The sequence below is a fragment of the Nomia melanderi genome, chromosome 2 (assembly GCF_051020985.1).
Source record: "Nomia melanderi isolate GNS246 chromosome 2, iyNomMela1, whole genome shotgun sequence".
NCBI lineage: Eukaryota > Metazoa > Arthropoda > Insecta > Hymenoptera > Halictidae > Nomia > Nomia melanderi.
In genome coordinates, this window is record NC_135000.1 from 14,852,012 (window position 1) to 14,876,456 (window position 24,445).

Here is a 24,445-nt window from a genome sequence, read left to right on the forward strand (position 1 = left end):
TACAGCCTTATTCATACTAATCTTTATTATCTAATTATTAGTAAGCGAAATGACTTTCCTGGACACGTATAGAAGATAATAAACCGTGGCATAAGGTAAGAATCGAGTCTGGATTTGTTTATATTCTGTTCTATAGCCGCCACATAATGGAAAAGTGTCGATCTTTCTGTGGCAAAAAATTAATTTTGCGAAGTTTTTAAAGAAATGAAGTGATTTCTTTAATTAAAAACGAAATATCCACTAATAATAAACTTGATAAGTTTCTTGAAAAATAATAAATACGTAGTCGAAAAGGGAGAAACAAATAATTAATTTTATTTGATCAATCAAGAGACGACGGATTGTTCGGGAACTCAGTTTCGAGTATAATTATCATTTTCTTGTTGAATTACTAAAGAACATTTTATCGTTACTAGAAGATTAGCTCATCTGCATTTATTCAAATCTTACTGACTTTTGATTAGTATCTAACATCACTTATCCGAACACCGATTATACGACTTTCAATTATGCGAATGAACGATTATAAATTAAACAAGGTATCTACCAATGTTTACATTTTATAACATGTATCCTTTCTATTTCACGTGTCCTATTTTAGTGTCTTGTCTAAATGTAAGTTTAGTGTACACGATTAAATTTAATTTATATAAAACAATATTACTGAACATCTATAAAAAGGGTGAAAGTACATGTAAAAACTGTTTAATTTTAGTTTAATTTATAATATGTTCATTTTGGCCCTTCCAATCCAATTATCTGAAAAAAACGTTAATCAGAACGGATCTATCTCCCAATTGGTTCAAATAATCGGCATTCTACGGTACATCTATTGTAAAAGCTGTTTTTTCAATCTCCGATTGATTTGTGACATGTTCACTTCGGTATTTCCAAAGTGATTATCCGAAAGATCGTTTATCCGGACGGATTTGTCTTCCAATTAGTTCAGGTAATCGGTGTCCTACTGTATACAGGGTAAGTCATTCAATCGTGCTGTCTGAATTTACTTGTAAACCATTTATCGCATAAAAAATGTTTCAAACGAAAGTTTGTTAGTAATACTTAAAACAGAAATATTAAATTTTTGTTCAGGTGTGTATGAATATAGTTCATAATAAACCACACAACTAAAAATTATTATTAGAATTTCTCTATTCTATTTATTATAATCAAATTAAAAAGAATTAAAAAAGAAGGCAATTTTCTATCACGGTAAGTAATCAAGTGTTACACAAAAATAAGATATGTAATAATAAGTATACGAGAAAACAAGTTTCTGTCGAGGTAATAAGACAAGCATAAAGTGCAGTTATCTAAATTGCTCTTATCGTTAGAATGTTTGAATAAAATTCAACACAATTAAAAAATGAATTCACATAAATACAATATTGAATACTCAAAATATTGTGACCCCAAATCCTAGCTTCTAATTAGAAATAATTTAAAGTGTCACTAAAATATATGCACATGATCAATAAGAATTTAAACGAATTACTTACTTATCGTTGGGGAGAAATGATATTCATTAAAAACTAGTTCGCGCTGAAGACGAATAAAAGAGTTATTGTTCGAGAACGAGAACAATGTCGGCAATTATCGCAGCGAGAGTATTCAATACAAGATACGAAGGTGTAATGCATTTTTTCTATAGATTCAATATAATAATCGCGCAACGAAAGAGAACTGATTACTTGGTAAGCATTATTAAGTTTTAAACGAAGTCCATTTAAATATTATTTATATCATATTAATGATTTATATAATTTTATAATAAAAGATCATGTGTATAATTATATAATTTAATATTATAAGATAATTTAAATGATATAGTTTTAAATAATATGATATTTTTTCACATACATTTTTAGTAAATAAAAAGTATTTACTTTATTTCTGTAAACAAAGGGCGTTCCATATTTATGGAGCAGATTCTATACTACACCAAACATAATTAATTGAACAACCGAGATTTTTCATTTCATACTATCAAGATACAAGATAAGTACAGGCATCATTGCTAGCGTAAATAATCCTACAATACAATAAACTTCTTTTCTATAACTTTCGTAATTCCGTGTGTTTTAAATGTAATTGGTCGAGATATAATTCTAAGTGTATAAAACCAGTTTAAAAGTGGTGCTCTGAAGTATAATACCTTTAGTTCACATCAATTACAGAAAAATACTATTTTCCACTTGTGAATAGTTAACTACTATAGCGAACAATTAAAATAATCATACAACCTATTTTTTTGCTAAAAAATTAATAGTAAATTAATTATACAACAAGGGTTAGTATTCCCCAAACAATTATAATCGCTACGATATTCATAAATGAAACTCCTAAGTGCAAAGTTCAATTACTTTTCCTTTATAAGTCTATTATTGTTTGTTTATAAGTCCAAGACTTTTATAAACAAACTTCAGGAGACAAGAATTGTGTAATATTGTATTTTTTGCAGCAACAGCTTCAGCAAATGAAATATTACCTAAAATTCCATCAAATTCTATATAACTTGAGATTATACTACGTCTTAGAATTATATACAAAATATAAGTACATAAATATCCACAGTCAACTGTACTCATTAAAAGATAATAGACTAAAAGAAACTGGACTCATGAAAGTCTGCTTCGAATCTTCAAATGCAGAACAACCCGTGGGTTACAATTTGTATTATTTCGAATGTTATTAATATATAATAAATCTTACTACTTTAGAAATTCTATAATCAATTAGTAATAAAGGAGAATACTAAATATGTCAAACAAAATAACTTATAAATAATTCAATAAATTAACTATCTGTAATCGGTAATATATATTCCAATCTCAATGACACGAGACAGTTAACTCCTTGTCCTATAATTTCTTTCACAATTGTACTTAATACAACCATTTCATCGTTAATAATTTAGCAGCAAAATAAAGAAATGCGATACTTATTCTATGTCTACATTTCCTCAAAAAGTTAAACATTGATAACAGACAATAATATTAACATTAGATTTACGGACATTTACTGCACAGTTTATTCTATCGTCTTTAGAAAAGTTAATATTCGTTCATTTAAATTTTCGAAATTAAAGGTTCAAAAGGATACATATTTAATTAGACAATTAGGATACACATTTGCGTAATTGCATCAAAGTCGACCCAAAACATTTACCAAATAACGTATATAAAATTCAATATAAGTCAAACTGACTGGTTCGCTAAATCTAGCGTTAAATTCATGTTAATAATCAATATATATTCATCGCAAGTCTAACACGATACAACAGGAACAGGGGTTAAAACCCCAGTCCGTAGCGCATTGCTAAAATCCAGCCACCAAACAATCACAAACATCCCAGCGCACAGTAAACAAATTGAAAATTCCGGTGTTCTCGCGCAGCTAGACCGCGCGAAAACACATCCGCAGTACACAAACAAAAGGACTCACCATGCTTGATGCTCTGTCTAAATCCCCGCGCGGCGTGCGCGCCGTTGAGATTCCACAGGGCCAGCAGAAGAACGAGGAGGCGTTGAAACGCGAGGAGACGTGGTCGCGTTCGAACGGCCATGATTCACAGCAATATCCGCGATTCTTGATATCGTTGGTGGGAAACAAAGGGAACCATTCACGCACACGCGAGTCATATATCGAAAGCGGGAAAGCGAAATTCTTAACTAGTCTTCGGGCCGCGACTATCGTCACTGACGTTCCGCTCCGATCCCGCTGGCTCGTTCTTCCTTCGATGCTACGGACCGTCCGTTCGAGCTTTTACCCGCCTGTTATCTTCTCTATCCCGTGGCGGCGCGATCATTTTACGCGTGTGTCCGTCACCTGCGATCGTGTCGTTCGAACCGATTCCATTTTCCCGGTCGAACGACCGAAAGTACACCGGGACGCTAGATCAGTACCGCACATGCGCACACGCGTATCATCGATCGAAAGGTTCGAACGATCTTACAAGAAACTCACTTAACAGTCGAATCTAGCTGAACGAAGGTTTCAATAAAATTTAATTCATTATTGTTCATCAAAACCGAGCGACGTTGGACGTCTCCATCCCTTATCCGCTGGAGACAACTAGATGTTCCATTGCCGCGAGTGATCCCGAACGCGCTTCAGCCACGTGCGATTTTTCCACGTGTCCGGCGTTCACTTGTTGCACCCTGTTAAGTGATTTTAGTATCCCGCGGATTTTCGAGTGGTTTCTTCTTTGGTAAACAAAGACGTCTATCGTTGAGTGGACCGTTTTTGCCTGGCCCGTAGGTTCGTTCCTTTGCTTCGTTTTTCTTTCTTTTTCCGCGAGAGGTACGTTCCGCACGAACACTCGTAAATACACGACCGGGAAACAGGTCCTCGCGAGAGACACGATGTCTCGTGGCGACCGAACCGTTCCGAAAGGGAACCGGGACACACAACGGGAAACACGAACGGTATGAGCGCCGCGAGCGAACTGAACTGAAGTGTCGAGCCACCACCGAGCTACGGACTCTTTGTCCACCCCACCCGGTAACCCTCGCGCGACTTCTCTCTCTTGCGCCACCCTTGCGCTTTGACAGGTAGAAGGACTACCTGATGTACGCGGCCGGCCATGTGCACCGATGAAACTGTTAATGCCTGTTGATGTAAGGTTACGGATTTTTGTATTATCTTTTTAAAGGGTCGAGGCAGGTATAAATTTCAGTAGGCAAGCTCGGGAAGCTTGACCATTTCGTACCCATTCGGGGGAAGGAATTTCGAGATAATGAAACAGTCTAGTGACTAATGCTTGCTTGTTTCAGATTTTTGGGGGGAAATGATAATAGATATTAACCTTTTAACGGGAAATGATGAATTAACACGTCATCTATGGTTTCGTTTTTCAATAGTTCATCGGTTTCGTGTTCATTTATTGAATCATTTTTGTTTTATTAAGCCATAATGTTTGTAGTAATACGAGCCATGAAATGTTGACGTGTATCATTGTATAGTGTTTGTTATATCAATTTAATTATTCTCGAATTATGGTGTCACGAATGCTTACGTTTGGAAAATATGTTGTTAGTAGGTTAACCACTTTAATTTATGATTTCTTTCCTTGGTAGAGCTTGGAAGGGTTGTCTGTTTTGTTAATAATTTTCTGATGGATGAAGATACAGTATGTTTGTTGTTCGTGTATGAAAAGTATTTAGTTAATGTGAATCATATAATATTTATGTTAGATAAAGTTAATGTATATTTGTGTAATGTATATGTATTTTCGATCGTTACACAGATAGTTTTTAAATTAATCAAGAACATTGTTATTTTACTGCATTCCTTCTGTATTTCAATATCTAGAATATATTTTCATTTTCATGATTATGGCTCCTATGTTATTAATAGGTAATTGATATATGTACTCGACAATTTTAATTGAAAACAAATTTTGTTTATCGATGTAGAATAATTGTTTTAGGATGTACAGATGGAATTGTGTATCATTTAGAAAGTATCTTAACTTTGGTATTTTTATTCTAGGTATTTATTTTTATCTAGATCACATATTACAGTATGAAATCCTATATCCAAAATTAATAATATTAATAATAGGTTCTTATACCATAAGGAATAACTCATGTTTGTTCAACAAAGATAGTATTTGTCGTTACTAATCGCAGTCCTTTTCGTTTTTGTCTGTATTATTCACTCTTATTGACCATACGTATTTATTTACTCTTTTTTAGTTTTCCTACCTTTCTTAAGAAATTTTTCCTATTCTATCATCGTTGAATGGCTTGTGCTACCTTAGATTGATGATTTCAACATTTTTTAAACCTTATTTCTAAATTGTTTTAGAAGAATAATTATTAGTTAATGAAAGAATGTTATGAAATAATTTGTATCAGAATAAATATATTTACTCAACAGAGAAAAAATATATTTTCATCTTCTATTTATATGTGAAATTTGATGTAGTTAATAATTTGAAAAAGTATGTTCAAGATATCAATAATTAGAAAAATTCATTTTTCACGTGCGAATAAATTGTTTATATATATTAATCGGTATAACTGTCACGAAATATAGTTGAAATAAATGAGTCTAGACAAATAAGAAGTGAAGTATTATACTTTTAAACCAAGTTGAACTTAAGGTAGATCATTCGATAGAATATTACGAGGAAACATTTTGCAGGAACTTTTAACCCTTCACCTTAACTAATCTACTATTGAAATGTGTATAAAGATAAGAAATATATGATAAGACTATGTTTTCAATACTTACCTACGAATTTTGAAATAATAGGATTAAGCGTATGACACTTTCCTAAAACATTGTAAAATAATGTAGGACTATATTACCGGTATTCCTCCAAAAAAATTAAAAATAATGTAGGATCATGTTCCAGATATTCAGCTAAAGAATTTAAGTGATATAGGACTACGTCTTGAATGTGTTAAAAATAAATTCTCAAACCAACATGCATGTATTTGAAAAAGACCATATAAGATACACGGCTAGTAAATCACTGACTCCATTAAGTACAGAAAAATTATTTTAGTATATTTCAAATTGCAATGATGTTAAAATATTATTAAAACAATTGTAACTAAACAATTAGCATTGTCATTTAGTTAGAAATTGCAAAAATATGTAAGGAGTGTAGAAATAAAAAGTGGCTCCATGGAGTCATGAACCTACGTCCAAAGTGTTTCGAGAGGTTCTACGGTCGGACAGTTATCCAGTGAGTTGACAACAGTTTTTAGATCGAATTGTGAACTAAATATAGGAATCGATTGGACAATCAACGTATTTTTATGATTCGATTTTGTGGTGAGCTCGATTTTCATTTTTGAGTCACACGCAACATTATCAACAGAGTTCAGAAGTAGATGCAACCAAAGTTGCATCGACGAAACGAAAGATTCACCGCAATCTCATAATCTTGTGCTATAACGCTTGCTTTTACGTGGACAATTTAGCCATTAATAATTAATACCATCGTTCAAAAATATATTATCATACAATATTATTAAGTATAAAGAATTCTTGATAACGTGAGAAATTTGTAAGAACAACATGTCGTATGAAAATCGTAAATAAATATTTACATTTACCTTTCGTTATCTACAAATATACCAATAGCACCTCAAAACTTTTTAATAACAATAAAAATAATCTGAAAGTTAATTAAAAAAGTCTTTATCACGCTATAAATATAACTAAAGAAACTCGACATATTCTTTAACAGTAGCAAAGACATTAATAATCTTAACACCTTGAAACAGTAACATCGTCTCAATTTAGTACACGATCGGTCCAGTCTCCATTTGAATTTGCTGCTCCTCAAATGCAACAAATCTCGCACTACATAATCGTTTAAGGGGCACAGAAATATAATAAACATTCAGGCATAGATTTTTAAGCATTTTTTTACTAAAGAAACATATTTCAATAACGAACACACACGGACAAATCAGTGGTCGAACTAAACGATACAAGATTAGGTACTTCTCTATTTCTTCTTTGCATCTAGAAGGTTACAATGCTTTGGTTACCTTTTTTTTGGTTTTAGGTATATAGGATACTTATGGGTATAATTAGTGTTCTTTCTTAGTTTTCTTTACCTCGTTTTTTTCATCTCTCTTTAGCACTGAAATTACCAAGCGGCTCAAAAACTTCAAGTTCGCTCGTAGTCGTCACGGCTGCTCGATCGCGTGATCGATCTCGACACACGTAGTACTACTATCGTTATACAATAATTACTATTACTATCGACTCGCCCCGACAAAATTCCGACCGTCAATCACGCGTATCAAGGAGCCAACTATTGCTTCGCATTTCAAAGATAAACATATGATGCGGCCACCCGGAAATCTCCGTAATATCTTCTTTATTACAACGTCGTTTACACTAAATTCACAGTTTGAGAAAGCGACCAACGAACTCTCGCCAAGCCCCTCCCTTCGAGAATCCAAGAAAGAGTCGCTGAAGAGGTTCTCCTCTCGGTCCACGTTGGATTTGTTAATTTTATCGATCGACGAAATATTTATCGTGGACAAGAGTGTCACGCCACTCTCGTCGCAGTTCCGTGGCCAACCATTGACTATTGTTATACGTGATATGCGCAGACAGTTATCGATATGGCGTTTAAATATTACACGTTAGTCGTACCAACGAATAATCCACTATTTTCTTAATCAAATTTCATACCTTTCTTCCAAGAATATTCATGTTCCAACACTTCGAAAGATTTTCGTGAAAGAAACTATCATTTCACTACGAAAATAGTAAATTACTCATTGGTGTATTCAATACAAATAAACGCAGAAAGTTTTTTACGGTTCGGTTCGTGTTTTTCTTGTTTCTCGGTTTTTCCTGGATTTACAGTGACGCGTAGGCGCTCCAGTTCGGCGGTGACATCACTCGGGTACATAACAAATAGAAGGTTCGATGGTCAACAAACTGTCGCGTGCCAAAATCTCTGCGTTCTTCGCGTGACGCGTTGAATTCAGATTGTTCTCACTTCCAGTTCGCCGATCACGCGGCGGCACGACGTTACTTCTAGTTTGTACGAACACGATACATTCAACGTGATATTTATTTTGATATGTAAGCGGAGTTCGGAAGGATATGTAAATCGATTTGAGTGAACGGTCGAAAATTTTTAAGACAATAGAGTCTTTGGTATCCCATAACTTGCTCGAAACGTCTCGTCGTGTTTCCGAACGAACGAGAATCGCTGTTATTCATCTTTGTCGCAAGGAGAAAAACTTTGCTCGGTATTTCTAAACTATAAAACGATTTACATTGAAAGCAGGTTACGCGTTACAGGTTCGTGATGTTCGGCTCGATCTAACGACACGATAACAGATCTTTCAAACGGAAATTTCATGAAATCGTCGCACGAATACGAGCATTCCACGTGGGAAATTACAAAGAACATCGACATTTCCACTTACAGAGTGCAAACTTGTCGTTCAAATTCGGTTTTCGATTCCAAGATACCTCGAGTATGTGCCAGAAGACATTTCCCTGGAATCTGCTCATCAGTTTTCTCTATCTTAACACTAGGACTACCGAATAGTTATTATGACTGATACGTAATCCGTATAAAGATTGTGACAATACGTTTTTTTACCATATCTTCGGATATTCACTATAGTATTCAGGTGTAAATATCTATTTTCAAAACAATGTCGGACATTGAAACTTTGAAAACATTTTTAAAATATCAGCAACTGCAAAATAAGAGAACTAAAACCCGTCGTTTTGACGGATACGGTAGTTCTAGTGTTGAAGAATAACGTGCTTCGTCTTGTCGTTCGCGTTATATTCGTCACGATTCGTTTTGACTAAACTGTAGATTTTCATGCGAGTTCATGTTTTCACTGATATTCGGAAAAATCGGAAATCGAATTTTTCCTATTAAATACTTTGCTACAAACGACAAATCCGTGAATTTTAACATCGCAACTTATCCACGAAGTACGTGTCTCTGCAGTGATAAGGTAAAACAAACGTTTCCACGGAATACAAAATTAAATTGATTTCTAAAAACGTAAAAACGTTTCATTCGATTACCTCTCGCATTTTCGCACACGGCGTGAACGCATAAAATCAACAGTCTAACATTTACAAGCAAACAAACTACGAGTCTTGTTTCTTCCGTGCATTAATATTGTTCTACTCGTAACAAGTGTCACACCGACGCACATATGCATACCGTCACATATACGTAAGTACCGCCCGTTGCACGAGAGTTGGCAGTTATCTGAAATGTGCACCATTGGTCAGTTTTCAATCTTTTCTCATCTCGCATTCATTTTTGGCTTTCGGGTGAGAGCCGTGTCCAGTAAGAATTTGTTCCCAACGTTTCGCCAACACTGCAGCTGGCTTCATTAGAGGGCTAAAGGCACATACTGTATCAGTGTGCCCTTAGGCCCCTGATGAAGCCAACTACAATGTTGGCGAAACGTTGGGAATAAATTCCTACTGGACACGGCTCTCACCCAAAAGCCAAGAATGAATGTAATATTCCAGGCCGTGAAAGCATTAAAGCTTCTTTTCTCATCTTATTTTCAATACTAATTTGCTATTCGTCGATACGGTTACACATAACCAATCAAAACTATAAACAAAGCACATAGCGAGCGAACTCTGTTACCCCTATGCCAAACTCGACTGCCAACTCTTGTGAAACGGACAGCGCATCACGTGTGCATAGAAAAAATTTGCTACCACGCATCGTAATTATACTGTAACGGAGCGAATCCTCTGCAACGACTAGAGGTATAAACTATATGGTACTTTAAGGTGTGACATGCGCGTCGGTACGCGTTTTATGCTTTCCTGATGCTCGACAGCGCGCGTAATTGGCGTACACGCGCGGCACGGTTCAATATATCATACAATATGTGATAAGAGTAACATCATACAGTCGCGCGTAATCATAGTAGTAAAAAGTAAAAACAGTATGAAAAATTATTGTATTGTTTCCCGTTACTTATTATTAGGTCGCGACCCACGCCGTCGATCTGGCGAACACAAGCTACCGTCAGACAACGTTCACTTCGCGAGTAAATACCTAAGGTACACGCGAGAAATATATTCCCCGTTACATCCTTTTTTTTTCTTTTTTAAACAGTGTATATTATTTGTCTTTTTTCAATTACAATTAGTTAATGAACACCGAGAATGTTGTCTGCTCACAGTTTTCACGCGAATGATCTGAAATCTCGTGTTCGGTTGGTCTCGAGCGTGGAACAACTGGTTACCACGTTATGCATATAATGATGCTCGCGATGATCGATGCTGTCTTGCAATGACGATGATAGGGAAATAGAATGGCGAAGGAATTGCCTTTGTCTCGGGGTTCGGAATTTCAAAATTTCATTCAGAAGTGATGAATTGGACGCGATCTCCGAGACAAGTCGGAAAAATGATTTTGTGATGGAAGGGTAAATGATTACGTTCGAACGGTTGAAGTGCCCAATCAATTTTTTTTTCAAGTAAGACGTTTATGTATTTACGTATACGCTATTCAGATCCGCCATTGTGTTCGAATGTTGCACGAAAGTTTGCGAATATCTGACACAACTTCCTTCCCTCGCGGGAAGATCAATGTTGTTCGGATGAGAGTGAGACAACTAATGGGAATGATTTGGTTTGTGATATGAACGATTCTGTTGTCTTGTTTCTATTAGAAATAACGATGCTTGGTGACGATTCATGGTATCGGAAGTTGCGAAGAATTTAACAGATATGTATAAAATGGATCTTTTTTCATTTTTCCGTGCAAATTGTTTAACTCACTCAGTTCGATCACTGAATTAATATGCATATTTTTCCTGTGAATTAAACAAAACTTATACTTAGACTTTTTAAAAAAACAATTTGAAATTAAATGTAAACACGGTCTGATAATTTTTAAGAATTTTTAAATAGTATTTTTTTCATTTACATGACACAGCAATGGTTAGAATAACCTGACGCTTAATACCCGTTAAGTTCTTCTCGACTTCGGTTATCCATAAGTATTTTCCTCGGCACAAAAATGATCATTCCAAAACGTAGATAATTATTGTCCGCTTATTTTTATTTTAATTAAACAAGTGTTAAACGTTATCCCACCTTGTAATTATTTCCTTCAATTCAGTTTGACTAGCATCATTCGTTTCATCATGCATACATAATTCTAACAACAGACTGGTCCGTCTAACGATACGACGAACTATTGTTACGAAGAAAAACGACGAATTACTTAGTTTTGGTCAATTTGCCTGTCAAGAGAAATCGGATCGAGATTGGAAATATCCTTCTAGAAAGGTAACTAACTGCACGAACCAGTGTATCGATTCACAAAACGTGCGAGAGCCATTTCTTACTCGTAATATTAAATTAATGCTTTTGGTTTAACTTAACAATCCCGATATAATCACATTTATTTAAACTTTTTCTTTTGTAAATACGCGCGTATAAACGGTTCGGGGACTAAACACTCCGAAAATATTTCTTCCGTCCTATAGTTTCGCGTGTCGTATTCCTAGGCTAACGATAAACATTAAGAATGATCTCGAAATATTTATCGTTATCCTAAATGTTAATTAATTCCAACGCTATTTAATGATAGTCGAGTGCAGCACCTCGATAATCTTCATATCAAGCGTTTTTGCTTCTTTACAGACAAGCGATGATTAATATTCAATAGCGTGCAACGTCCTCAACACAAACGTAACAAAACATATCGTGTGTGTCGGCCTGTACTCTGCACAGATTCCTGTCTAACCGATGATCGTTATGTGGATCTCCGATTGATCTAGAGCAGAGAGCAAAGCTACAGAAACCATCTTTATCAACTAACTCAGACATTTCTCCGTCGACTTGGAAGAATGTAAATTGTGTTTTTTATTCCACTGATTGAAAAAAATAAGTTGTACGAACATTTATTGTATTTCTTAAGCATAAAAATTAGTAAAAATGTGAACGAATTTGACATATGGGCCAGGTAATAAATGTTTCCCTTATTTTGTTGTTCGGAGTTTATACACGGGGCACAAGATGGTGGCGCGTATTTAAAAGATGTTAAAATGTTTGCTTCAATCCGAAATTAATTGTTAAAATGTGAAATTGTAAATCCCTTGAATTACTAACTTTAGACATTTGTGAACATTCTTTTAGCATTGTCACAATTTGAAGTGAAATACAACTAAAAGTCCTTTCTCAATTATAGTATATGTGTAGTTCTTAATTTTTAAATAAAAAACACATATACTAACTGAATGTCAAATATCTCTAAGTTATAAAAATTATACTTGTTTGTATTTTAATTTAGAAAGGAATTGATAAATGATTTAGAAAGAGCCATCGATGAATTTCACGAATCGACGTCGCTCGGCTTATATAGTTGCCACAAGGACACGTTGAATTATTATAACAAGATATCTAGATACCTAGCAACTAATTTATTCTAAAGATTTTTACACATTTCTCATATTGGTACTTTAAAAGTTTCACTAATATTAAATATATATTTTATATAGATGTGCTGCATAGTCTTTTCAATGCTTTTAGCTGAGGTGTTCCGTGAAATGATAGCAGATTCACCACCCAGAACTTCTGTCATTTAGAAACATACATTTGAAAAACATTTTACATCATGTGGTCTACTGTTATGTAATTCAAATTAAGCTTATTGTATTATTCTCTTTAATTTGGAAGTAGATAATTTTCTAACGTTTGAAAGAAGCTCAAGAAAATTATTTAACAATTCGACATACATTATCTTCATACAGTACCATTTTTAATACGAACAAAAGTGTTATAGTTTAACGATTTCTGAATCTATGATGCATATTAGAGTATTATGTAATTACATAAACGAAATTTAGGAAGAATTTGTTTCCATTCCTACAATTTGGCTCTAGATAAATACAATATAAATGTTTGAGTGAATCATTTTACGAGGTAAATAAAAGTATAAAATATATAGGGAGATCAATTTGATTTGTCATTGAATAATAATAAAACAAACATTTTGCAGATTCTAGAAAAGAGAATTCAAAGCAATTTCTAACATTACAAATTTTACACAAATTGATAATCAGCCTGATATTTAAATAAAATTTATATATGTTCCTATATTTCTTTTAAAAGTACTATGAATTAAAATTTATTGTTAGATTTGTAGATTAATAAATTGATTTTTCTTATTCAAATAATTGATAATAAAATTGAACCTTTTACTAAATCTTAATAGAATAACGCATAATGATATTCGTCGCGCGGTAATTAGTAAAAATAATTTTTATGAGATATAATAACAAATGTAATTTGTTAGTTAAAGACGATAAATTAAATATTTTCATCGGTATAATTAAATCACAGAGAAGTAGAAAGTCGCGAAAATAGAACGTATTACACTCGGCTTTTTATTTTGTTTAAATATAATATTAAAGTTAATATATCACTAAACTGAAAATTTTATTACTATGAATTCATATTTCTAGGACTCTTTAGAAAATAAGAGCTAACAGTCTGAATGGTTCTGTGAAATTTTTTATTAAAGCCAATGTCGTTCTATTTTTTGGCTTTACGTCTAGATTTCTCTGCTCATGAGTTCATTAAATCAAGAAGGCATATAATTAACATTGCTTAAATTGTCCAGAAGACAACTCGAGCATAAATTCTGCATGTCATTTCATTTACCTTGCAGACAGAAAATCATTCTTTCATAACATGCTGCTAAACCACTTCCCTAATATATTTTCACATAATTAGTTATGATATATAAATTCTCTTCTAATGAATTAAAATTCTTCATAAAAATAAAAGACTGAAGTGAAATTGTGAACAGATAAAAAACATATATAATACAAATAAATCATACACACCGTTTTTCTTAATTTTATATATCTTCAAAGTTAATATGTCCGATTTTAGAGGGAATTTTAAGCATCTTCCTCTTAATTTTCTATGAGTAACAGTACGATACTACATGATCAAATAATTTATCTACTAAGTTATATTTTTCAAAACTAACTGTTTTATGTTTTCATTTGATATGTATAGTTTAGATGACCTAGTTTGAGGCCAATAAGAGATATTAAAGAGTCAACAAACAAAAAAGAAGGTGAACAAATGAAATCCCACCCAAAACAGAATGTACTATACGCCTCTCACGTTAACTCCATCAGCCATAGGTTTAAAAGTGCACAGGGGCAAGGGGAGTCTTTCATTCATGACTCTCGGATTTCCCCTTGCCACTGTGCACTTTTAAACTTAAGGCCGATGAAGCTAATGTGAGAAGTAGACTGTAATTACCTAACTGTGCAGCTGAACAAAACATGCACAAATGAGTCTCTCCACGAAATTAAATGGTTTCTTGCACCTACTTTGACATGTAAGGTGAGGGTATGATAGTGCCCACATCAGTCAAACAAACTATACAGTTTCAATGACTACTTCTGCTCATAATTAAGCACTGTATAGCTTGAGCAGTAAAAATCAATTTAAAGATCAAATAAAAGAACATCGACAATTTGTCGACCTAAGAAATTTGTTAGGGAAGTGATTACTTTCCGACTAATATCACTTAAGCCCATTTTCCTTCATGGCAGTTTTAGCTAGCTTCCGTGTGTCCGAATCCACATCAACGGAACTTCCTACCTATTCCCACAGCCTAATTTCGGTTGCAGGCTTTAAACGTCAGCGAATTTATTTACTCACATATTTTGCCTGTCCACTATGCATTCCCTTGTTTCAGATCATTCTACACATCAACTTGAGAAGTTTACTTCAAAGATATTTTTCACTGTAGCACTTCATGGATACAAATGCCACAGTAATTTTCCGAATCATTACTTTTGAATAGATGTCGCTACGTTGCGCGCGAGCCATTTTCAAGAATACACAACGTTTCAAGTGCCCGCTCTCAAGTAAATATTTAAGAACTACTTTCAAGATTAAAAATTACAGAAGTCAACTTTTAAGTGGACATAGACAAGAGAATTGTCTTCAAGTGTAGAACTCATACGCAGGTATTTGATGTTGCATGGACACAAGTAGAATGATATGTGTCATTATTATTCATCCATTCCATCCTTCATCATTTTCAATTTTCTTGTTCCCTTTTCTATCTCAAATACTCACTCGTTTTCTTAGCTTTCCCTCTTTATACTGTCATCAGTCTGTCATTGTCATCTATTTGCATTATCTTGTGGTTTTTAATCATGAATGTCTTATTGGGCACATAATGATAAAAGAGCTAACAAGGATACCACATTTGGCTCACATACTACACATAGGTAGTGCAGAACATTTACAGTATGATGCAATGAGTTGCATTTCTACTAGCATCGATGATCAAATGAGAATTGATCAAACATGAATTAATTTATAATCCTGGTAATACAATCTTTCCCCGATCTGTAAATATATTAAAATAAAGTATAATTAAGCACCATTGATGTCAATTGCATAAATTGACACATGATCATTTAGTCCAGTATCAAAATGGTCCATTAAGCGACATATTATAATATAGTACTAAATGTATTAGAATTCAGTGTCAAAAGTTTCATAAAATAATCAGGTTTATAACTATGAAATCTTTACAGTGCTCTGTATTATAAATATTATAATTATATTATATCAGTATTATTCTACTGATATGATATTATTATATTATCAAATTTTATAAATATCTGTCCCTCCTGGTTTAAAATACTCGACACTAAATCATATTTGATACCTGGTCAAGTTTTCAACTCAATTATTTTACAAAAATTTGCATGACCTGATCAATATATTTGTACAGTAATCGTATAAGGTGCAAAATACCTATGTGCAAGATATGAACCATGTCACAATCTTGAATTGCAAAATCTCCTTTACAGATTGAGGCCAAAAGGATCACTCTGACAAAGAGAAGCAGTTATCATTTTGTAGTTTCTGTACATCAATATGATTTGATAGGATTGTGCCAGGTGTTATGTTGAAGTCTTGCAAACTTTCTATACAATTTATAATTTGAAAATTAATTGAATGGAGAATTATAAGAGAACACAATAAACAAATAATTAATAAACTCCTGTTACTCCTAGTTAGGCTATTTTAATTGGAAAAAAATAAATCCACTCAGGCTTAAAATATCGTAACGAATTGAATTTCTTAATAATTAAAAATTTGATCTTTTAAAAAATATTTTCGTTTATGGTTTTTATCAAATACAATCAGACGGATGAAACAAATAGACTGGAAACAGCATTCGTAGTACAATTTATATGCACCGGAACAATCCCATCTTTTTTTTTTTTTAAATTTACACATATTCTCACGCGGACGTGTATGTCGAATGTCTCGCTTTTTCATATTTTATCGATTTCCTGTCGATCAACATTGATTGTATCAAACACAAACTGACAATCACATTGTTCGGTGACTTATATATTTGGTTGTGATATGGAGTACGTGCTAAAGTCGATAGTTAAAAACTTTTTGTCAATTATTCATGTCTCAGACACATACGCACACATACACATAGATTTTTTCTCATCGTTTTTACCTTTCATGCTTCTTTTTTTTTTATCATGTTCTTCTCGCAGCTATAATCTCTATAGCTATATACATATATACGTATATATATATACATATATAGCTTTTTATCGCAATTGTAATCTATGGAGACGGCACAAAGCTGAATGGCTAGTAGTAGATACAAATATGTTACATGTACTCGAGTACGTTCACTGTCGCTTGCATTTCACTCCTTTGCGTTCCGTTGAAAGTTTAATGTATAATTAAATGAAGAACCAACAACGAAACAATGGTTCGTATCTTTTGAATTTTCAGTTCTGACACGACTACGCGGAGAGTTTACTTTATTGTCCCCGTAAAAGGCAGTGCAAAGATATTATTGTTACTTTTACAGTATAAAAAACAGTTCAAAAAATATGATAAACGAAGTTACGTTTGGTTTTGTTAATTATCGTTCACAGATTAGTCCTGGCCGATCATCGTTCGTCAATTTCTTTTCAAAGGATCGTCGCTACTATTTCTGTTTCCAATCGTCAGTATTCCTATAAAAAAATTGTGCGATTCATTTACACTTGTGCAACAACATAAAGACTTTAATTTGAATGGAAATGAATGATATTCGATCGTAGTGAATGTAAATGTCACTTTATTTCATTTAATTCGATTAAATGATTCGTCGTTACTATTCAACTATAAAATAGGATACAGTCGATATTGTATCTTTTATTCTTATTTTGTAATTAATTTTACGTTTCAATTTTATGCGATTCCGTTTGATGGTAGTCTTACATTTTCCGTATTACGGATGACTATATTGAGAAATTACATGATATCGTTGTTATTCTCGTCCAGGTATACACGGCAGTAGTTTTGCTAAATATACGCTACAGCGATTGTCGTTTCGAAATATTCGCACGGGGAAGATTCTATTCGATTCTAAATTAATGTTTCTCAATTTTCATGGTAGGAGTATGTCGAATTAGATTTCTACTTAATTATTAATATTACACCGATCGCGATGAATCTTTCGCGTAATTGGTATCAATTTCCTGTCAACTTAATACATGATTATATTATGTTATAAGAATGAATGCTTTAGTAAGTGCATTTAAGATGTTCGTAATAAAAGTCTGATCTGTGCCATCCATATTCCACTGACTCGATATTTTACTTTGCACACTGTTCACGCGATTTGGAATTTTATATTATTTTCAGAATTTCGAACACTTCCACCAAATTCGAAAAATTAGACCACATTGAAAACTACAAAATGAGAAGATTATAATATATCAGTGCAGGATAAAGTTTTCATTTTGTAGTTTTTAATGTGGTCTAATATTTCGATATTAGTTATTTTGTTTCGAAAAGCACATTTATTGAAGTTTGGAAATAGATGTTACGAAAATTTGAAGTGACTTTCCATTTGTTTGAATCTCGAATTCATCTTTGCAACACGTTTCACATGAAAATAATACACTTTCTGAATTCAATGAGTACAGTAAACCTCCATATATCGCGGTTAATACGTTACGTGTGGTATGAATTCGCGTTGTAGGAAATCGTACTGTACGAGATTTTTCTTGTGTAACACGAATAATAAAAGTAACATGTTCCGATTGATTATAATTAACTCCTATTTTCTGTTTCGTGAAAAATAAAAGAATTAGAGAACAGGAGAATTCGGTAATAGCGAAGAAAACGATGTGTAATGTTCAACTAAACCTTACCCCATTTTGAAATTCGAGAAATTTCTGCATATTTTTACATGTACGTTCCACAAAGAACGTCAAATCTTCGACGCGTTATGCAGGTGTCTACTGTACAGTGAATATTGGATAATTGCAACCACTCAATGGGACCAGAAGTTTGCAATTGTAGATTTACGCCAAGAAACGAAGATTTTAACGTGGAAAAACTGAAAGTCGAAACATTCGGTAACATCAAATGCTCCTGATGAGCTTGAGACCTTTAACTCAAAAATCGAACTTCTTTATTTCTCACTTTTGATGAAAGAAACTTTCACCATTATGTTCATTGTTCCTCTGATTAAAGTAATACCACACATGTTAGAATTATGATCATAATTGCTAATATAATAAGCGATTGAAGTTTCGGATATTGTAAAGGACTGCGAATAAAAAACAGAAGGATGTTAAAATGGTCGAGTTCGACAATAGTGATCATATTACACCCTTCAACCACGGTCGGTCGTCCATCGCTATGGTGTGTTAAAAGGAACCTGATGAGGATATGATGAGGATGACGATGTAGCCTAAATTATCCAATGTTCACTGTATTTAAATATCTGCTACCCGTGAAATTGGTTCCGTTCATATAAAAAATATTACAACCAGAAAGAAGTGCTAACAGTCTTGTAAACATGTTTCGCGCGATGTCCCGATCCTTACGTAGTCGTTATTATGTTTATCTATGGGGGAAGCTAGAAATACCGTAGGAACTAGGCAATCATCTTCGAGATTAATCGACATCGCGAAAGTAATGGAGCGTCGCAGCGAAAATGCTAAATGACTGGAATAATCATTGCAAAACCTGTTCAGGCTTCGCGAGGGAACAATAAATCTTAAGCGGTAATCACCTATCAGTCCTTTTAGCGTGATTTCCGCTCTTATTATTTTTCGTTCAGTTTCGCCGCTTCGTAGAGTGAAACGCCAGCACACAGGATTTTTATTAATTTCTCTTTACCTCGTATCCATAGCCCTCTATAATAATTCGAGCGACGGTCTCTGCTTGCGATCTTTTCCCGATTTTCCTTCCCTTTTTGTCCTGCGACAATCAGGCATCAACGCAGGTTACTTATTCATACCCTACGACACATCGCGCATACACGTAACTGCACCCACATGCATACATGTGTCCCACGGTAATGATTTTCTGTGAAACGTTTCAGCATTTCCTCGATCAATAGCGTCGATGTAATTCACTTTTCTTTTTTACACTCTGCGTCGCGCGAGCAGGGAACCTTCGATACGGACTCTTACGGTTTTCGCATATGTTATACCTTGACTGGACCTTCGGCTATCTTGTTCAACGGAAATTGACTATAGATTCTGTTACGGTATACTGCACTGTATATGGCAAGCGTTTTTGTGTGCCGCTTGTCGATGAGAATCTTTATTTTCTTTTATAGTAGATGTTTCATCTTTGGACATAGAAAATATTGAATTTTATAAAGGTAATCTCGCTTTAGATTTGATCAAGATGAATATTGGTTTATATCGTGCAAATCGAAGTATTCTATTACCATTAATATTCGTTTTTGGAGTCAATATATGCAATTTGAATTATAGTTTCTTTAAAATGTCGATATTATTTTCAATTTATTTTGCGATTAACGGGTTTTAAAAAGGTAATTGAAAATGTAGAATTCTCAAGCAACGTTATAAATTTTGTAACTTATTTGTTACTTATAAATTAAGTTTTTTTAATTTTTTTATTCTATTTTGTATTTGTGAACGATAAAATACAGAATATGATGAAGAAATTTGGAGTGAAATGAAATTAGAAATAGACTTTTCATTTTCAATATGTCTATACTGAATGATCTAGTGCAAATGATGATTGAGTATGAAGTTAGTAAGAAACAGTATAAAATTGATTAGAATCGAGGTTAAACCTTTGACAAATCGTTTGAAGAGAGAAAGGTTTTTAAATAGGACAGTCGCTAATAGTTTTGGCATTGTATTAATAATGGGACCATTATCTGTGCTCTAGTTAACCATACCGTAGTCCAAGTTTGTCCAAGTTTCTCTAACGAGAAAATCAATTTATGTAACAAGGGAATATATTAAAATGACGTTTCTTAATTTCGATGAAACTTTAATAGAAAGTTATTGCTATAAGAATATTTTAAAGTCTATGTGGTGAATTGACTCAGGTTAGCCTAATATAATTCGTAATAATTATACAGACAATTTGATATAAAATTGTCAGGTTTTAGACACGGTTATAAATAATTTCTCTGATAGTGTCAGGTATTATCAAGTTTTAAACGTATCTTTTAAAAGAGATTGAAACATGTAACTATATTATTTAATAATTCTTTTATCATAGTAATAATGTTGATTAAAAATTAAATAAATGATTGTTATTTTTAGTAACTCATACATTACGAATTGTATTAAAAATTTCTAAAGCCCGTTATTGTAACAAGAAAAATACAATATCATTACGTTGCTGTTACAAGATTAAGTATCACAACTAAAAGTATTTCAATTAAACATTAATTTCTTATCTTTTAACCTTGAGTAACGGTCTCCAATTTTATACATAAAAATTCAAATAACAATACGCTGAAAATTTTTCCTCGAAAAAGTATAGCCAATCCCGGCAAAATCGTTTCACAGAAATCCTCCCGACGAGACGCTCGATTCACCCGGTCAGATCACACACCACCGAAAAAAAAGAATCATTATCTGCGCGTGTTACAGGAGACCGAAATTCCGGTCGATCCGCCGCGCCGCGGCGTGCGCGGCGTGTGTGCATCGATGACTCTTTTCTGCGCGCGGTTCCTGTTCTCTCTGCCTTAACGCGAGGCCAACACGCGATAAACACGCGTTTCCTAGACAAGCCGCGTACACACACGAATATATGTATATATGTATATCCACGTTGAAAACGAAATTTCGTTCAATTACCCGTCGGATCACGTGTCCACGCGCGGCGTTCACGTCAGCGCTGCCCGGTTTTCCGTTCCACTGTCCGATCCCCGTTAGCATCACGTCATCATCCGACTGGACTTAAGATCGATTTGTATGATTCGATCAAATGCGAAACGGTCACTGCCTGGTTCCGTTCAAACGAAAACGTTTGGCGTTCACGTTATCTGTTCAGACACGGAATACCGACAATAGGTAACGCATGTTCTGAAACTGAGCGGATGTAAACATTCACGCCGCATATAAACATTCGTGTCATATTCTCTATAAGAATGTTTCGTGCAAACGGAACCGTGTCGCATGCGATTGGATAACGCGAATCGAAGTTTACGCAAGCGAGAATTCACGGGGGTTTCGGGGACAGTGTTACGGGGAGAATTTTGAGCATCGGGAGAACCCTGGGGTTTTGCAGACTCGATCGACGAGCTCAACTTTCCCGGTGATCCTCGACCGATGTTTGCGGCTGACCTACGTGATAAACGGCGTTACCCGGCGAGCGGAGAGTCGGAGGACCTTCTTCTTGCTCCTGTCTGGAGGAGATTCGAACAGTCCTCGGTGCAGTCCGTTTTCTTGGACCGTTTGCTGGATCCGCTGGTTTCTCGCGGAGGTAAAACGGCGGCTGGGGAATCGCGTTGCACGCTTTAAACCGCGGCACAAAGTTGTTCGTTGGTAACACGCGACCAATGTCAATAGGAACGAAGCGACGCATGGCGTCGTCACGTCCGTCCGGGGTAGGGAAGGGGAGGCGGTGAGGGCACCACCGCTCCAATTCACCCTGCGGGCTCTGGTCCAGGCCTGCCTCTGTCAAACGCAATAACGAACACGGTCAATTGCGGCTTGTCCACCCTCTCATGCACGCTGTTTCTCTCTCACTCTATACTTTCTCACTCTCTCATTCCCTCCACTTTCTGTCTTTCACTCTACACTTTCTCACTCTCTCATTCCCTTCATTTTCTGTCTCTCACTCTACACTTTCTCACTCTCTCATTCTCCTCATTTTTTAACCTCTTACTCTCCTTCGCTTTTCCATTCTCTCATTCTTTTACTCTCTCCTGCTCTTTCATTCTCGAGTGCTGCCTTTGCGAGGTTTTACTTCGGAAAGCTAATGCCCAGCGGTCGCGGGCTGACAATCAATGTGCTTGTGACTGCGCCGGAATAATAGGTTTTGAAATCGAAGGATTCTTTTACGGATATTGTGAAGGTTGAAGGGAGAAGGATTTTTTTTTTAGATTTGTTGAGTAAGAAAGGAGTAGATATTTTGATGAGGATTAGAATATTGATGGAAAGGGGATATGATGTTTTAGGCATGCAAGCGAAGGTGGTTGAATTTGGATGATGATCTAAGTGTGTCGAAATTATAAGTTAATGTTAGAATTGTCTGTTTTATTGGATTGCGGAAATATTTTTGTAAAAAATGGTCTATGAAATATGAATAAAATACAATATAAATATAAGAACATTTTTTAATTCTTATATTTCATTTGTAAAAACAGAATATAGCATGTTTTTTTTAAATTTAATTTTAGACATTTAAAATTTTGCAATTTATAGTGAACTGTAAGAGAGCTTGTTTAAACGCAGATAATGATACGAATCTTCGTATTATTATGCGTACGAATGTATGAAATAAGAAAGAAATTTCTCAGTGAGATTATAAACTGTTTTTATGCAATATGATGTATGAATTTAATATCTGGGTTGAATGAGATAAGAAACTTAAAATAATAGTAATCATTAATTATTTACTGGAATGGAATAGATTGTTCATTGGAAAACTGTCATTATGAATATTTATATTCACTCACCTACACAAACCATTCATCCTTTTGGCTGGAGGAGATGTCGCTATAAATAAAGTATTTAATTAAGTTTATTAAGTTTATTTTAATTAAGATTATTTTCAGTAGGAATTGTATGTTCATACATTGTATTGTTAACACTCAATCATCAAAAGATAAAAGCCAGTTTACTTATATTATTTGATCTACATATTTTCCTGCTACTTTCACACAATTAATAATTTAACTGACTTGTATTGTAGACTATTGATAAACAGAAATTTGTAGTAACAAATTATTTACTTTTTGTTAATGCAAAACATGTATAACAAAATATAAATTACAACTTCCGATAGTGTATGGAATAAAATATAAAATTTATGTGCTACACTATTAATAATTCATAGAATTTTTATATCATTTTGAATGTAATACTGAAGTTCTTTACAAAGAAAACAGTTTTCTAATTTATGTCGATTTTGGAATCTGATCCGCAATAATTTGCAATTTATTTATTTGAAATTGCATAAACTTCCTATTTTATTCCAATTTTATTCATAAAAAGTGGTAGCTTGGTCTATTTTTCACGTATCACAAAGGAAATGTTTTCCGAAGAGAATAGTTATACGAGGCTTTTGAGAGTAAGCCGTATCTAATAGGAAAGTCGCTTCAACGTTTCGCTGTCATTGCAGCTGAGTTCATCAGGGGTCAATATACATATAGAGCGTTTTTTTAGATTTACACCAATATCAGCGTGTTTTTGACTCCTGATGAAACCAGCTGCCGTACCAGCGAATCGTTGGGATAACTTTGATCCTGAAAACGTTAGATCTACTAATTGTAAACTCCCCATTACACGCTGAAACATGCAGTGATATATGTGTTACGGTTCAAGTGATTAATCAGTTTATATTTACAATAACTAACTAATATTAACAACAACAACTAAACACAAAGGTTAATATGAATGATTTATAAGAATTTATCACATGAGTAGGT

General features: G+C 34.1%; 1 protein-coding gene across 1 annotated transcript in view; it reads right to left on the minus strand.

The window, feature by feature from the left end:
- Nucleotides 1-22,461, minus strand: part of LOC116431147 (laminin subunit alpha-2-like) — an 89,080-nt gene extending 66,619 nt beyond the window's left edge. The window contains exons 1-2 of the mRNA XM_076364566.1: nt 15,184-22,461; nt 3,445-4,611 (exon numbers count right to left, since the gene is read on the minus strand). Of these exons, the coding sequence (XP_076220681.1) occupies nt 3,445-3,565 (121 nt within the window). The 5' untranslated portion in view covers nt 3,566-4,611; nt 15,184-22,461. The remainder of the gene's footprint in view (nt 1-3,444; nt 4,612-15,183) is intronic.
- Between the last annotated feature and the right edge of the window lie 1,984 nt (nt 22,462-24,445).